Consider the following 18,879-nt stretch of genomic DNA (forward strand, 5'->3'; position numbering starts at 1 on the left):
AATTTGTGTTACGTCCCATAACGTTAGATTTAAATTTTAAGTGCATAGATTTTGTAGAAGTATATACAATTTTGTCTAAATCGATTCAGATTCAAATTCATGCATATGGGAATATAAACCTTTTTATAGCTCGCAACAAATTTAAAGGATTTGAGATAGTATCAATAATTTTGATCCACAAATACATATACTGTTGGTATCTTCTCATATTATGATGGGTTGCCCTATATTTGAAATGTAGAGTTCAATTGGCATCTAATGTGAAATTTAGACCTAATGTGAAATTAAGACTTTATATCGATCCACTTACGGTACCCCCCAAAATAGAACTTCAAATTAGTGGTATTAAAATGAGATTTAGTTATATTACCCGGAGTCGACTCCGGAGTCGGAGTCGAGCTGATGAAAAATGCTGGAGTCGGAGTCGAGCAAAATTGGCTCGACTTCACAGCCCTGCTACTAACTATATTCTGTACATGCTCGTACATAAAAAGATTAATTGAATCATTAATACACACAAAGTAATAATTTGTGGACTCAATCACGAAATTAATTGAACCTATTAATTTTTAATGGAAATGCCTTCAATCACAGAAATTATAATATCACTAACCGAAATCAATTAAAAAATCAGTTGATACTATTAATTTTTGTGATTGATGTTTGTTTTCATTAAAAACTTTGTTGAATGAATTAAATTTTTTATTTGAATATTTTTGAAAATTCAATAAAAATTTTTACTGGAAATTCGTGAAATTTTTTCTGTGTATATAATCAATTTTTTCAAACCCATTAAATTGGAAATTAAACAAGTATATACGGCCGTAAGTTCGGCCAGGCCGAAGCTTATGTACCCTCCATCATGGATTGCGTAGAAACTTCTTCTAAACACTGCCACCCACAAGTAGCAGTTAAGTTGCGGTAACGCTTGCCGATGGCAAGGTATCTTAAAACCTCCTAACACCATCTTCTAAATTGTATGTAAGTCCATACGTGGTATATATTAAATTAAAAAAGATCGATCCAATACGTATATAATTCAGTTTGGCAAAGTAGACATAAAATTTTGACAAAATTTTCTACAGAAATAAAATTTTAACAAAATTTTCTATAGAAATAAAATTTTCACAAAATTTTCTATAGAAATAAAAATTTTCACAAAATTTTCTATAGAAAGAAAATTTTGACAAAAATGTCTACAAAAATAAAATTTGAACAAAATTTTCTATAAAAATAAACTTGTGACAAAATTTTCTATAGAAATAAAATCTTGGTAGATTATTTTTGGCTCGAGTGGCAACCATGATTATGAACCGAATAAAATTTGAAAAAAATTTTCTATAGAAATAAAATTTTGACAATGATGAAAATTTTATTATGAACCGAATAAAATGTTTACAAAATTTTCTCTAGAAATAAAATCTTGACAAAATTTTCTATAGAAATAAAATTTTGACAAAATTTTCTATAGAAATAAAATTTTGGTAGATTATTTTTGGTTCTAGTGGCAACCATGATTATGAACCGATATGGATCAAGTTTTGTGTGATTGGACCAATTTTGGTATGGTTGCTAGCGACCATATACTAACACCACGTTCCTAATTTGAACCGGATCGGATGAATTTTGCTCCTCCAAGAGGCTCCGGAGATCAAATCTGAATAACGTTTTATATGGGGGCTATATATAATTATGGACCGATATGGACCAATTTTTGCACGGTTGCTAGAGACCATATACCAATACCATGTACTAAATTTCAGCCGGATCGGATGAAATTTGCTTCTCTTAGAGGCTCCGCAACCCAAATCTGGAGATCGGTTTATATGTGCGCTATATATAATTATGGACCGATGTGGACCAATTCTTGCATGGTTGTTAGAGACCATATACTAACACCATGTACCAAATTTCAGCCGGATCGGATGAAATTTGCTTCTCTTAGCGTCCTCGCAAGCCAAATCGGGGGATCGGTTTATATGGGGGCTATATATAATTATGGACCAATTTGTTCATTGCCATTAGGGACCATATACTAACACCATGTATTAAGTTTCAGCCGGATCGGATGAAATTTGCTTCTCTTAGCGTCCTCGCAAGCCAAATCGGGGGATCGGTTTATATGGGGGCTATATATAATTATGGACCGATGTGGACCAATTTTTGCATGGTTGTTAGAGACCATATACTAACACCATGTACCAAATTTCAGCCGGATCAGATGAAATTTGCTTCTCTTAGAGGCTCCGCAAGCCAAATCGGGGGATCGGTTTATATGGGGGCTATATATAATTATAAACCGATGTGGACCAATTTTTGCATGGTTGTTAGAGACCATATATACTAAAACCATGTACCCAATTTCAGCCGGATCGGATGAAATTTGCTTCTCTTAGAGCAATCGCAAGCCAAATGTGGGGGTCCGTTTATATGGGGGCTTTACGTAAAAGTGGACCGATATGACCGATTTGCAACACCATTCGACCTACATCAATAACAACTACTTGTGCCACGTTTCAAGTCGGACATGCTAAGATCGGCTCAGAATTTCACCACGACCAAGAATATAAATACTTTATGGGGTCTTAGAGCAATATTTCGATGTGTTACAAACGGAACGACAAAGTTAATATACCCCCATCCTATGGTGGAGGGTATAAAAATGTACCTGGTTTTTGTTCTGCATTTTGATATATGGTATAATTTATTTTTATTTGTAGTTACATGATGTCTGCGTTGATGCATTTGATGGGCACAGGTAAATATTGAATGATTTCTTATTATTGAAATTGAACCAAAATAGAGTGTGTAAAAATATATGATGTTTGCTTGCACGACATTATAAATACAAATAAACAATGATTTAATTTATAAATAGATAAAAATCAATAAATAAAATTAATTTAGTGTTTTCTTTTCTCATGTGACATCCTTTTTTTTCATAAAGATCAAAACATTTTAGATTGTGACCATGTTCTTTTAACTGGAAGAAAACCATTTTTGACGAATAGATCGTGGCGATTTTCTTTTGATTCAAACAAAATTATTTGTATCAATATAATAACATTTTAGATGAGAACAATTTTATTTTCCTTAGAACCATGTTCACTGAGCCATCATGGTTGCAGGTGAAAATGTTTCATGGTCGCCGCAAAAATAGCTCCTATCATATTATTTTGCTCTTCGAATATGATTGTGACAATCATGTTTCTTCTCTGCGTGTACTTGGCTCTATTAATGTCATGTGATATTTTTGCTGTGTGCGATACTCAACAAAAATTGCACTTACAACCCTCCATTGAATGAATTTTTCTAATTTTCTAATTTGTATTAACTTACGCTCATGCACAGCACCATAAACTCCAATACCATGCCCAGTTGCTCCTGGATAATCACTCATGGTCACCCACAAAGGGCTTCGGACCAGTGCATCCAATTTTGATACCTTCAAATCTGAAGGAAATTTCAAATGTGATAATCTCAAAATACCAGCCAATACCATGGTATAGGTTTGTTTCATATCATTTGTGGGTTCACCAAAGATGAAAGTTCTTGCAACATTTGTAGTACCATCATAATACTGACTACCGGATTCGATGACAAGAAGACTTTGATCGGTTACCTCAATATCGGTAACATTACTGGAAATGTAAAAGGGATATGAGGAATGATCACCATAGGCCACCACAGTACGCAGAGATAGACCTTTGGCATGTTCTTGTGATAGAAGAGAACGATCTACTTCATATTTGATTTTTTCCTCAGTCCATTGTTCAGTGTAGAACTAAGAGATAGCAAGGGATAAATATTAGATGATATTAGATATGATTTGTATTCGTTACTTACCCTTGTCTCCAAATTACTCATGGCCTCACATATTGCTGCCCCATCTCTTATATGGGCCATACGCATACCTTCCTGCTCTACGGAATTCTTTTGGGCTCTCATCATAATCACCGGTGACATATGTTCAAAGACGATTTTTTGTGGAAAAGATGAATAGACCATTTCTGAAGCTCCTTGATCTTGAACACATGGTGCTGGAATCAAAACCGTCTTCCAGATTTGTGAATATGTACGAATATCATTCCAAACTTGTTCATAGTCCTTGATCCTGGAAAATTTTTTAAATGTTCGATATGATTTACTATCGATTTAATAAATATGCGAAAAAGTCACTCTTAAGAGTCTTACATTACATCCTAAAGATTTGCACAGGAAAATTATGTATACAAATGCGTAGTTCCCTTAAATGGCTATTTGTGGAAGTCACCCATAAGAGTCTTTCATTCCATTCAATCGTAATAGGTTTCCTATCGTTATCGACTCGAGGAAGATACTCATAAGAGTCTTCCCTTTCATTATAAGTTAAAAACTCAACGATCTTGCATCGACAGAACGCCTATTTAAGGTACGTGAATAAGTGGTAAATGTAAGCGTTTCGAAAGATCGAGTCGGTTATATTGTGCGCCAAACTTTGATCAAGGGTCCTTCCCTTCGAAAATGTATCGGAAAGTTTTGCCAACATTTGTCGAGTTTACAATGTCTGCTCTACATCAACTACCTCGTGAAGGATAAAACGATTATAGGGCTACACCAACCCGATTTATGAGAAAGACCAACATTTCACGTTTACTCTCTTCATGGGCGAAATCATTCTTCAGCAGTTTTGGATGCTGTTTAAGCGTCCATCTTTACTTTTCGTTGAGAGTCGGCGGAACACGGATTTATTGATACATACCGGAGACCAAAGGACTTTCGAAACAGTGAACTACACCCGCCGAAAGTGTTCCGAAGAAGGCAAAGGCTGTCCTATATGCAGGAAAGCTTATGCCCACCGTCTGATCTACGTCATCTAACTCGATAAGGATAAAACGACTATAGTATACATATTTGTTGGGTCGATTCGACATTTATTTAATTCACCATCTTAACTCACTCTAGAAGTGGCAGGCAATTGTCGTGACTCACACTTGAAATTAAATAGCACGTGCGTGATCTTGAGCCTGCGACATCGAAATTCGTGAGAGATCGAGAGCGAAAATGTTTGGAAATCATTCTCACGAAAAAATTCACGTTTACAATTGTAGTCAAACTCATTTTATGACCTACGATCACGCTCACTGTTCCAATGATACTCAAGTTTTCAGATAACCAACGAACTAAACTATGTAGACAATTCTAAGCATGTCCATTATTATCGCCGACAAACGATACTTCAACGTTTACTGAACAACTCACCGGTGAATCACTAATTCTACGAGTCAGGAGATTTTTATGAATTGTAAGAATTTTCGGGAGTCATCGTGTGGCAAGGCAATTCATCACGACATTGTTCATGAGTCAGGGGAATTTCCTTGAGTTAGGAGAACTTTATTAATTTAGGGAAATTTTCGTGAGTCACTAGAATGCGACCGTGATCGTGAGTCTTCAAAAGTTGTACGGTTGTAAGTACGGGGAAGCAACTCTGGTCGTGGTCATGGGTTTAATCCCAATTTAGAGCGAACACTAGAGGTGTGCACGTGAGTAATATTTTACTCACGCACACTCACGACGGAAAAATCTTACTCACGCGCGATATTGTTTGGTAGGACTCACGCTCACGCACACTCACGAAAAGAAAATTTGTACTCACGCACGAAAATGTCGTGACTCACGAAAAATACCGTGACTCACAAAAAATATCACGAAAAATGTCGTGACTTACGAATAATTTTTGGAGTAATTTACCTTAGCAACGTGTCTGAAAACTTGAGCATTATTAAAATCGAGAGCGTTATTACTCTCTTAACATCCAGGTGTCACTAAAATTGTACATGAATTTAACTCTTAAGCGTTTTATGTTGGTGAGCGGGATTATTTTCGTGAGCGTAAATCTTTACACACGCACACTCACGAAGATCATATTTTCGTGATTCACGCTCATGCACGACATTTTGGTTTGTTAATCACGCTCACGCACACTCACGCCGTTGCCATGAGTATGACTCACGACTCACGCGTGAGTCACGAAAATTTTCGTGAGTCACGACACCTCAAAGATTTTCAGCGGTGGTTTATCCCCTCAAAGTAATTTTTTGCGGGTAAGGGTTGGAAAATACTTTATGCGCCTGGCAGAGAGTCCAACCGTACGCCAGTCTCCATTACAGTCAACGATACTGACGATAAAAATCCATCCCTCTTCCCCTGGGGTATAATTTCCTCCACGGAAACGCTTTAGCACACTTTCGTCGAGGTGGACCACAACGTGGTGCGTGACCGTCTACTTTTAGTCTTCGTTCCCACAAATGGTTAGTTTTCTCTCAATCTCACATACACAGAGTAATATGCTGTTTCTGATCTCCATGAGTATCGTTCCTATACTTGGAAGAGGTCCTCCTATGTTTGCCATAAGCCTGCCCAGTCTTTAGAGGCGTTATCATAACAGTTTGATCTTTTGCATGGCTGACTGAAAGTTATGCGAACCTAACCAGTATTTCCCACGTACACATCTCGGTTTGACGAAGTTCGCGTTGAATATCTTCAGTGTTTCCCTATTTTATCACAGAGATTATGTCTTCAGCGTAGCCAACAAGGAATGTATCGCCTGACATGGGTATCTTCAGTATATCGTTGTGTGTTCCATTCCAGAGTTCTGGTCCGAAGATTAAGTCTCGTGCGGCACCTGAGGTTACTTCAATTTTTTTCGGGCCCTGTATAGTGTCGAATATAAAAACTCCCTCTCATTAATTCTGGTGACATTTCTGAGGGTATTAAAAGCTTCTCTAAGTAGTTTCACCGCAATGTGAAACGCCGCTCGGACTCGTTTATAAAAAGGAAGCCCCTTGTCATTGAGCTTAAAATAGAATCGGCCAGCACTTAGTGATGGTTTGGTTAGGTGGCAGCCCGATGTAACAGGTTGGCTGAGAAGTCCCCGGTCTAACAAAGAAAAACACATTTTATGTCAAAATTCGTTTTTATTATTCAACATAGTTCCCTTCAAGAGCGATACAACGATTATAACGACCTTCCAATTTTTTGATACCATTTTGGTAGTACTCCTTCGGTTTTGCCTCAAAATAGGCCTCAGTTTCGGCGATCACCTCTTCATTGCAGCCAATTTTTTCCCTGCGAGCATCCTTTTGAGGTCTGAGAACAAGAAAATGTCGCTGGGGGCCAGATCTGGAGAATACGGTGGGTGGGAAAGCAATTCGAAGCCCAATTCATGAATTTTTGCCATCGTTCTCAATGACTTGTGACACGGTGCATTGTCTTGGTGGAACAACACTTTTTTTGTTCTTCATATGGGGCCGTTTTGCCTCGATTTCGACCTTCAAACGCTCCAATAACGCCATATATTAGTCACTGTTGATGGTTTTTCCCTTCTCAAGATAATCGATAAAAAAATATTCCATGCGCATCCCAAAAAACAGAGGCCATAACTTTGCCAGGGGACTTTTGAGACTTTCCACGATTCGGAGACGATTCACCGGTCGCTGTCCACTCAGCCGACTGTCGATTGGACTCAGGAGTGTAGTGGTAGAGCCATGTTTCATCCATTATCACATATCGACGGAAAAACTCGGGTGTATTACGAGTTAACAGCTGCAAACACCGCTCAGAATCATCAACGTTGTTGGTTTTGGTGATATGTGAGCTCGCGCGGCACCCATTTTGCACAGAGCTTCCGCATATCCAAATATTGATGAATGATATGACCAACACGTTCCTTTGATATCTTTAAGGCCTCTATAATCTCGATCAACTTCATTTTACGGTCATTCAAAATCATTTTTGGATTTTTTTGATGTTTTCGTCGGTAACCACCTCTTTCGGGCGTCCACTGCGTTCACCGTCCTCCGTGCTCATTTCACAAGGCTTGAATTTTGCATACCAATCAATTATTGTTGATTTCCCTGGGGCAGAGTCCGGAAACTCATTATCAAGCCAAGTTTTTGCTTCCACCGTATTTTTCTCCCTCAGAAAACAGTATTTTATCAAACCACGTAATTCCTTTTTTTCCATTTTTTTTCACAATAACAAAAGTTGCTTCACAAACGACGCTATAACTCACAAACTAATTGACTTACAGACGTCAAACTTTGACACGAATCATTTGAAGGTTGGTACTATATAAAAATAATATGCATTTAATAGCGACGCCATCGATGTGTTAGACCTGGGACATATCAGCCAACCTGTTATCAGGCTCACTTAAACTATTCAGTCCATTGTGATACCACATTGATGAACTTCTCTCTTATCACTGAGTGCTGCCCGGTTCCATGTTAAGTTCAATGACAAGGGACCTCCTTTTTATAGCCGAGTCCGAACGGCGTTCCACATTGCAGTGAACCCACTTAGAGAAGCTTTTAGACCCTCAGACATGTCACCAGCATTACTGAGGTGGGATAATCCACCGCTGAAAAACTTTTTGGTGTTCGGTCGAAGCAGGAATAGAACCCACGACCTTGTGTATGCAAGGCGGGCATACTAACCATTGCACTACGGTGGCCCCCACTTAGTGATAAGAGAGAAGTTCACCACTGTGGTATCACAATGGACTGAATAGTCTAAGGTGTGCCTAAAATATCGGGCTGCCATTAAACCCAACCTAAACTAACCTAACCTATCATGAATAGAATTCATTAATAAGGCAAAAGCGACATTACACCTGACTTCTAAAAGTCTACAAGTATCTGTAACATCGGATAACTAAATCACGCAACCTACGGTAGAACCCATTTCCTTCATTTTATAGAAAGAACTAACAGACGTTCATAGTTTACAGGAACATCAGCTTGCTCTTCCGTAATAAATGCATAAGTACTTACTTGACACACATCGAATTATAGCATTCCGTATGTAAATGGGCAGCCACAGCTTCGGTCATTTTGAAACTATCCACATACAAGAAGATATCGTAATGGCTTACAATGAGATATGACTATAGGAGTATAAAGGACATTATAAACACTTAAGTTCATACGAGTATATTTATAACAAATATCTACCTTGATAACTGGTGTGAAGGGTAAATCCTTTCCTCTGATATTCAACAAATAGGCAATTTCAGTCAAAGATGTCACTATCATAGCATCACACTTCAGATGATGTAGTCGATCACGTAATTCCTTAATTTTATCTTCCCATTTCTCTCCAGCATAGGATTTCGATAAAACATGAATGGTTATCTTATCCGGTTCTGGACGATCTTTCCATATCATATCGATTAAGTTGTTATTGACATTTCTAAGTTTTAGGATTTTCTCTTCCAAATCGTTTTCCCATTTACGCCACATATAATGGGGGACCAAATGAGGATCAGCTCCTATGCGTTGACCAGGTCTCAAATAATACTGCAGGAATTAGAAGAAAAATAAAACACATTTTAAAGCTATCTTAGCTTCAATTTATGGCCCCACTTACCCCCAACCAATCGGCCAAGGTCACCGTATCATTCAGTCTATAGATTTCCCATTCACAATCCAATTCACCATCAGCCTGTTGGACATAACGATTTTGTACCCATAATGCTGCTCCTCTTTGTGTCACCACTGCTATAGCATCTGTTCCACTAAATCCTGTTAGATATTTCAAACGCTGATCCCGTCTACTAATCTCCTGATTAAGATGTTCATCGTATGAAGGTAGTATATATGCATCTATTTCGGGGCCCTGTAAGGTGGCTCGAATTTGCATTTGCTCTCGAATGGCATGAAGATGACGTCTTGGCTCACTAACTGGCTGTAACTTTGGGATATAAAATAATTTGCTACATACAAATATGAAAACCCATTGATTAGGTTACGTACCAATTGTGTCTTTCGGTAGTGGCAAACTTCACGAAAATATCCCTGAGGTCGATCAGCATCGACTGTGTGATAGAGTAGGACTAGAAAGAGAAGATATATAAAATATACATATTAGGAAAATTGCGAAACCAAATAATAATTTTTATTAAAAAATTAACTGATTAACATTAGCTTAAAATCAGTATAATCATGGGCAGTTTTTACCACGAGCCAGCATTTGAAAGTTTAGACCTTTGATTTGTAGATGATAACAAAATAATGCACAACTGCTTTTTTATACTGTTAGCTTAAGAACCAACCGGTGAGTTTTTCTAGCCTTATGGGTGCGTATTTAATATTTTCACAATACAGTTAAGACCATCGACCCCCATTTTGTACTACTTGGTACTTTGGTACATGTAGAAATAGGGAAAACAGGTATTGCTTAAGCAACTAAGTTACCTTTTAGATTAGAGATGCCCGTTTTCAAAGCTGGTTTAGTTCCATACACAACTGTAGTCCAACTGCATTTTAGTATTTAATATATCTGATCCATATTTGTTTTTGCCAATTTAATACACTTGTCCGAGTTGATAAATTTGGTACGATTTTGGTACTCGCAAATGTTCCTTGATTTGGTACTTTTTTGATTTGGTACGTTTTATACCCTCCGCCATAGGATGGCGCTATCGACTAAAAACATTGTACAAGTAGGTTTTATGAATGTATAACGTATGGTATTACAACTGGACCATATCGGACCAGTTTCAAACATAGCTCTCATATAAATCTATTCCCAGAATTAACTTTCGGAGTTTCTAGTAAGAGCAACTTTCTTCCGATCCGGTTTTTCAACCGGTATATGATGTTGGTAAATGTCTTCTAACAACCATGGAAATTTTTTCCATATCGGTCTATATTAACATATTATCCAGCCCCCATGTTCAAACCAAATATGCTTTGAACATGGGATCTCTGAGGGGTTCTAATCAAAACAAATGCATATGGAACAAATACGTCCTATGTTATGTACCTAAATATCAATAATCTCCAGCATAGTGTTTATATTTAAGTTTATTACTTTCTCTTTCCACGATTAGAATAGGTGGTTCATTTCCAGAAACGATCAAAATGAACCACCTATTCTAAGAAACACTTGTGTATGAGGGTGTTTTCAAAGGGTTACAACAAAAGATCTAATGGACGTGAATGTGTGCTGCATGTTCACTTGGGATCGTTTGTAGGTAATAAGAGAGCTAATAGAAGAATGATAACAGATTATTGTTGTCTTGTTCTAGATTAGGTTAAGATTTTCAATATTCTAGATATAAGTTTATATTCAATAAAGAAATTAGTATTCATTTGGAACTTAACGAGAAAAGATTGATTTGGAATTTCAAATGGAGCTCACTGCAATTGTTGTCAATGACAATTAATTGTACATCCCATAAAACCTATCCCCAGATTTGGCTTCCAGTGCCTTATGATTTGATGATCTTGATAAATCGATAACGAGATTTATTAATTTTGTCATTTAATACCCTCGATTAACTTTATCATTCCGTTTGTTAAACATCAAAATATAGACCTCAGACTCAGACCATAAAGTATATATCCTGGGTCGTGCTAAAGATTTGAGTCGATCTAGCGATTTCCGTCCGTATGTTGAAATTAATCTAACTTTGGAACGAAACTACTAGCTATCGACTTGAAATTTGGTATAAATATTTGTTATTGAAGTAGGTCGGATGGTAGTTTAAATGGCCCCTATCGGACCACTTTTCGGTATGGCCCCCATATAAACCGACTCCCAAATTTGACTACCGGAGCCTCTTTGAGGAATAAATTCCATTCGATCCGGTGGAAATTTTGTATGCGATGTATGTATATGCCTTCTAACAACCGGGAAAAAATTGGTCAATATCGCTCAATTATTGTACATAGTCCCCGACAAACCTCTCCATTTTTATACCCTTCACCACTACTGTGGTACAGGGTATAATAAGTTTGTGCATTTGTATGTAACGCCAAGAAGGAAAAGTCTGAGACCCATCGTTTAGTATACCGATCGTCTTAGAATTGAATTCTGAGTCGATTTAGCGATGTCTGTCTGTCTGTCCGTTGGTGTATTTTTGTGTGCAAAGTACAGCTCGCAGTTTTAGTCCGATTGTCCTAAAATTTGGTATAGGGTCCTGTTTCGGCTCAAAGACGATCCCTATTGATTTTGGCAAAAATCGGTTCAGATTTAGATATAGCTGCCATATATATTTTTCACCGATCTGGTCATAATTGGCGTGTATATCAACCGATCTTCCTCAAATTCCGTACATCCGAATATTTTATGAGTCTCGAAAACCTTGCAAAATATCAGCCAAATCGGTTCAGATTTAGATACCATTTAGAGACCATAGAGGCCAATTTTTTGCTACGATTTAATTGAAATTTTGCACAGGGAGTAGAATTATCATTGTAGCTATGCTTGCCAAATTTGGTTGAAATCGGTTCAGATTTAGATATATCTCCCATATATAGCTTTCGCCCGATTTACACTCATATGACCACACAGGCCAATTTTTAACTCCGATTTAGTTGAAATTTTGCACAGGGAGTAGAATTAGCATTGTAGCTATGCGTGCCAAATTTGGTTGAAATCGGTTCAGATTTAGATATATCTCCCATATATAGCTTTCACCCGATTTACACTCATATGATCACAGAGGCCAATTTTTAACTCCGATTTAGTTGAAATTTTGCACAGGGAGTAGAATTAGCATTGTAGCTATGCGTGCCAAATTTGGTTAACATCCGTTCTGATTTAGATATAGCTCCCATATATGTGTTTTTCTGATTTCGAAAAAAATGGTCAAAATACCAACATTTTCCTTGTTAAATCGCCACTGCTTCTAATACATATATATCGAGCGATAAATCATAAATAAACTTTTGCGAAGTTTCCTTAAAATTGCTTTAGATTTAAATGTTTCCCATATTTTTTACTAAAATTGTGTTCCACCCTAGTGCATTAGCCAACTTAAATTTTGAGTCTATAGATGTTGTAGAAGTCTATCAAATTCTGTCCAAATCGAGTGATATTTAAATGTATGTATTTGGGACAAACCTTTATATATAGCCCCCAACACATTTGACGGATGTGATATGGTATCGAAAATTTAGATCTACAAAGTGGTGCAGGGTATAATATAGTCGGCCCCGCCCGACTTTAGACTTTCCTTACTTGTTTTTTCACATGAAAAAATGTTCTGAGAACGTAGAGGGTAATCATGTGGTGACAATAGGGTACCTAATTTTTTTGATATCTGGTGGGGGATCGGCCCGACTTTTTCAAAATTGGGCCAAAGTTCTCCGATTTGGGTTAACCACCCCTTATTCAATTTTTGTTTAAAGTACAGTAAAACCAAAAATTCTCCGACTTATTCGAGATTAACAGAAAACACGCCGTGAGGTTATGCATTTATTATGGAGTACCTGATTTTTAAATATTTGGATGGGAAGGGGGACCTCCCCTTGCCCGACTTTTTGAAAATTGGAACAAAATTATTCGATTTGCTTGAAACTTTCAGAGAAGGGGGCGTCTAGGCAAATAACAGCTACTTTATTATTCGATATTGGGTCGAAAAGAGGGGGGCCTCCACTTTGTCCGACTTTTTTTAAGTACAGTGAAAAAACTAAAATTTGTCGACTTACTGAAAATTAACTGAGAACTTGGGAGAGTTTATGAAATTTATATGAGGAATATGATTTTTTAATATTTGGTCGCGGAAAAATAAAAGAGCACATGGAGACCTCATTTCTCCTCAAGTACACCCAGAAAAAAGCGTCTTCGAAATTATAGGAAAAAATGTTCATTAATTTAGTTTAGCCATTTTATTTCAATTCAGTTAAATTTGTGTGTCAAATAATAAAATTTACTTGTTTCAGTAAAAAAATCCTAAACTGAAAGCAGTTAGGAATAGTTCATTAACTAGAATAAGGCATGTAATTTTACTAATACTGTTTTCTTCGCTGGGTATAAGAATTTACTACTGAACAAGAAAATTTTATTCACTGATAACAAAGCATTCGTAAAAATAAACAAAAAGCGAACTAAAACCAAGTTTCTTCAAATTTAGTAAAGTTTCTTATAAAATGATACATTTATTTATTTATTTTATTTATTTATATTCCTACTATGAAGTATTCAATCCTTTCAAAACTTAAGGAAACACACTTATTAGAATATAGGAAAATTTCCTACATTTCATTTATCTACCTGAAATCGATACCTGTCATCGATATGTTTGCGCGTGGGTTGTGTTTTAGTTGGAATCGCGTTGTTATGGTATACGGAGAGATTGTTAAAAAATAAATATAATATAATATAATAAAAAAACAAATAAAATATATAAAATATTTGTTATTTTAAATTAGTGAGAAAAATTTTCGTTTTTTGAAAATTGGTTTACAAAAAAGAAAACACCAGCAGAATAACAACCCCTTCATTCGACTTCATTTTGGAATCTTCGATTATCAGTTAATATTCAGTGACGCTACCCTTTTGTGAAAAAATTGGTTTAAGATTTTTTGTTTATATTTGTAGGTATTGAAATTGTAAAAGGTGGACAAAATTGCTAGCAGCAACTTATTCAAAGTGAAAGGTACTAGAAGAAGAAAAAAATGTGTTTTAATATTTCAAGGCCAGTCGATGCTGTTGATCCTAAATAAATATATTTAATATATTAATAAAACATGTCTTTTATTGAAGAAAAAATTGCCTATATAAATAAATAAAATTCTATTTAAAAACGAAGATAAGCAGTTCTAATTTTGAAGTAAAAGGTTTACCAGAAATATGTAAGATTTATCCAAATGAATGAAAAATTTTCAATAAAATCATTCCATATATGATTTCAATTCAGTTAAATTTTTTCATTCTGTAGTATAGTGGTACATAAATATAGGAAGATGTTAACTAATGTATGTAATGCATTCTACCTAATTTCTACGAAAAGCATATCGTTCAAACAAATAAAAAAGTCTTTGGCGCTATACGAAGTTCAATTTTCTTCAAAATAAGTTCATTTTAACTTAAAGAAGAGGTCACTTTTTTTTGGGTGTACATACCGTGAAACAATTAAACTTTTCCAATGTACTTGAAATTTACAGAGGATCTAGGGTAGGTTCTATTATTATAATGAATATCTGATTTTGTAATTTTCGGAAGGGGAGAGGGGCCTCCCCTTGCCCTGCTGTTTAAAAATTTGGCCATCCCTTAAAAAAAATAGAGCAAAATCTAACCTTCTCCGATTTACTTGAAATTGGGAGAAGATGATTAAATTTATACATGATTTTTCGATGTCTGGTTGGGGAAAAGGAATAGTGAAGTTGGGTAGTTTGTGAAATGAATATAGGGTACGTGTATTTACGATATCTGGTCGGTGAGGAGCGAAGGGGGGTTTTTGAAAATAGAAAAAGAAAGAGGATTATCGATAAATGGGAACTCGGTACATAATTTTATAACATAATTTTTCCACAGGCTTCTGCCAGACTTTTTTAAGTAAAAAAACTTAAATTTACATGAAGTTTACAGACAACGTAGAGGGTGCTTCATTTTCCGGTATATGTTTGGGCATGTTCTCCATGTCCAACACTTTAAAAAATGTTAATATGGAAATGTAGAAGATTGTCCAACGATTTGAATACAGAACAATTAAAAAACAAAAAATTGGTTGAAGGGGAACACACCCTATCCGACGTTTGTTAAGCCATGTCCGTTTTATATCTGCGTAACTGCCCTATTTCTGTATATAAACGAAAACGCAAGTAGTCCGATTTTTTTAAATGTACGGGACACGTGTGTTGAAACCATGGATTGATTAATCAGCACTTCAGTTTTTGTGGAAGACTTCCACTGACCCTACTCTTTAAAATAGTTCAAATTTGAATTAGTTTCGAATTTGTTTGCAGACCGAAGGATATGGTTGACTAAGTTAACGAAAATATCCTTCAAGAGGCGCAGGGAAGCGGGCCGGGTTACGCTAGTAGTAATATACAACTGTGGTATAATAAATAATTCCTAAAAGCAGCATTTTCGATATTAGTTATTAATTTTTATGAAAATTAGTTTTACTTTTATCCTTTATATCACCATTTCTATTAATTAAAAATAAAATAAAATAAAACCAAAACACCATAAAAATTGCATCAGCAAAAATATTGAACTCATAAAACATGATTTTCATCATCACGACCTTTCAACAAACATGATGTTCTACACCCATTAGTTTGTTTAGTTTAGTTTGTAGCTAGCGATACAACAAAAAGCAAACGAAAAACACGACGAAAAATAATTCGAAATAAATAACAGTAAATTGTTTTAAATAAAAATAAACACCGATGCGTCATATTTTTTTTTCCGCCAACATAATGAAGAGTGGCGAAAAGCTCATCTTTTCCTTAGAAACATACGCACTTGTTCGACAAGGCAAATTCTTAGATACGAATAGACAACAACGTTGAAATTTTCCCACGACCATAAAAAAATTAGATGTGGTATCTTTGTAGTAAAGCGTGTTTGCTTTCGCTATATCTTTTTCCTCCACCAGATACAAACGTAATATTGGTTTTGAAGATTCTATGTTGGGCGTGTAACAAATGCCAAGAAATTGATGCTAAATGAAATGTCAGCTTCAGTTCAAATGAAATACTGCGTAACTGAAAACATGATTTTTTTTCGTCTTTCACTTTTTCTAGAATACCCCTATGAGTAATCAACAGACATATCGGTACTTTTGTGGTTGTAGGTGCAAGTTGATAATTGATTGTTTATTGATAAAGTGAATTGCTGACAGATGGGCGCCACCATGTGGTAGAGACTTAATGATGCTAAAAAAAACTTTACAAAATAAATAATAGTTTTTAAAATCATTTAAAAAATATCCAGTTTTCGGGAAATTTGTCTAAACAGTTTTAACCAAATTTTATAGGAAATTTTAATGTCATGGAAAATAAGTTAATACGGCCGAAAGTTCGGTCAAGCCGAATCTTATGTACCCTTCACAATGGATAGCGTACAAAGTTCTACAGAAGTTTGTCATACACACAAAAAATAATATTTTGTTTTCAATCACGAAATTAATTGATCCAATTAATTTTTAATTGAAATTTCTTCAATCACAGAAATTAACAAATTAATTGAAAGTCCAATTAAAAAATTAATGGATACTATTAATTTTTGTGATAGATTTTTGCTTCAATTAAACAATTTGGTGAATTAATTAAAATTTTAATTAAATATTTTTTAAAAGTCAATTAAGACTTTAACTTGAAAAATTTTCGTGAATTTTTTTTTCTATGTATAAAATCGAAGTACTTGAGTTCTCATTGGCAAAGTACAGTCTTATCTCTTAACACTCTAAACACATTTCTTCTTTGAAAAAAATGTTATATTATTTTATTTTTGAAGTTATTTATTAAATATTTATATCCCCCCGACAAGTGGCAATTTTTTGGGTGTATGTAAATATATGCCTTGAATTAGCTTGTACCATCAAGGGCAAGTTACTACTTCTACAAAAAAGGAGAATTTACAATGGATTTTGATAGTATGATCTAATACGAAAATTAAAATTTTTAAAGACATTGAATTTATGGTTAATTTTGTCAAAATTTTTACTTCTACAGAAAAGTTGTCAAAATTTTATTTCTATAGAAAACTTTCTCAAAATTTTATTTCTATAGAAAATATTGTCAAAATTTTATTTCTATAGAAAATTTTGAGAACATTTTATTTGTATAGAAATTTTTGTTAAAATTTTATTTCTATAGAATGTTTTGTTAAAATTTTATTTATATCGAAAATTTTTTAAAATTTTATTTCTATAGAAAATTTCCTCAAAATTTTATTCCTATAGAAATTTTGTCAAAATTTTATTTCTACAGAAAATTTTGTCAAAATTTTATTTTATAGAAAATTTTATTTCTATACAAAATTGGAGTACATTGAGCTGGAGAAAAATATTTTGAATCGAATTTTAAATTTTATTATTTCTATAGAAAATTTTGTCAAAAATTTTATTTGTATAGAAAATTTTGTCAATATTTTATTTCTATAGAAAATTTTGTCAAAATTTTATTTCTATAGAAAATTTTGTCAAATTTTTATTTCTATAGTAAATTTTGTCAAAATTTTATTTCTATAGAAAACTTTGTCAAAATTTTATTTCTATAGAAAATTTTGTCAAAATTTTATTTCTATAGAAAATGTTGTCAAAATTTTATTTCTATAGAAAATTTTATCAAAATTTTATTTCTATAGAAAATTTTGTTAAAATTTTATTTCTATTGAAAATTTTATCACCATTCTATTTCTATAGAAAAATTTGCCAAAATTTTGTTTTATAGAAAAATTTGTTAAAATTTTATTTCGATAGGAAATTTTGTCCAAGTTTTATTTCTATAGAAAATTTTGTCAAAAGTGTTTTAGTTTTATAGAAAATTTTGTAAAAATTTTATTTCTAAAGAAAATTTTGTTAAAATGTTATTTCTATAGAACATTTTGTTTAAATTTTATTTCTATAAAAAATTTTGTCAAAATTTGATTTCTATAGAAAATTTTGTCAACATTTTATTTGTATAGAAATTTTTGTCAAAATGTTATTTCTATAGAAAATTTTGTCAAAATTTTGTTTCTATAGAAAATTTTGTCAAAATTTTATTTCTATAGAAATTTTGTCAAAATTTTATTTCTATAGAAAATTTTGTCAAAATTTTATTTCTATAGAAAATTTTGTCAAAATTTTATTTCTATAGAAAATTTTGTCAAAATTTTATTTTATGGAAAATTTTGTCAAAATTTTATTTCTATACAAAATTGGAGTACATTGAGCTGGAGAAAAATATTTTGAATCGAATTTTAAATGTTATTATTATAGAAAATTTTGTCAAAAAATTTTATTTGTATAGAAAATTTTGTCAATATTTTATTTCTATAGAAAATGTTGTCAACATTTTATTTCTATAGAAATTTTTGTTAAAATTTTATTTCTATAGAGAATTTTGTCAAAATTTTATTTCTATAGAAAATTTTGTCAGAATTTTATTTCTATAT

At 33.9% G+C, this 18,879-nt stretch overlaps 1 protein-coding gene across 5 annotated transcripts in view; it reads right to left on the reverse strand.

Annotated features, from left to right (window-relative positions):
- LOC142220942 (xaa-Pro aminopeptidase 2) overlaps window positions 1-18,879 on the reverse strand; it is a 72,354-nt gene that overhangs the window by 3,544 nt on the left and 49,931 nt on the right. For 4 of the 5 annotated variants that reach the window (XM_075290376.1, XM_075290385.1, XM_075290394.1 and 1 more), the window contains exons 3-8: window positions 9,795-9,874; window positions 9,409-9,732; window positions 8,994-9,338; window positions 8,814-8,926; window positions 3,847-4,114; window positions 3,340-3,784 (exon numbers count right to left, since the gene is read on the reverse strand). In XM_075290376.1, the coding sequence (XP_075146491.1) occupies window positions 3,340-3,784; window positions 3,847-4,114; window positions 8,814-8,926; window positions 8,994-9,338; window positions 9,409-9,732; window positions 9,795-9,874 (1,575 nt within the window). The remainder of the gene's footprint in view (window positions 1-3,339; window positions 3,785-3,846; window positions 4,115-8,813; window positions 8,927-8,993; window positions 9,339-9,408; window positions 9,733-9,794; window positions 9,875-18,879) is intronic. The other variant, XM_075290411.1, reaches the window with a different exon arrangement.

Source organism: Haematobia irritans, chromosome 1 (genome assembly GCF_050003625.1).
Source record: "Haematobia irritans isolate KBUSLIRL chromosome 1, ASM5000362v1, whole genome shotgun sequence".
NCBI classification, from domain to species: domain Eukaryota; kingdom Metazoa; phylum Arthropoda; class Insecta; order Diptera; family Muscidae; genus Haematobia; species Haematobia irritans.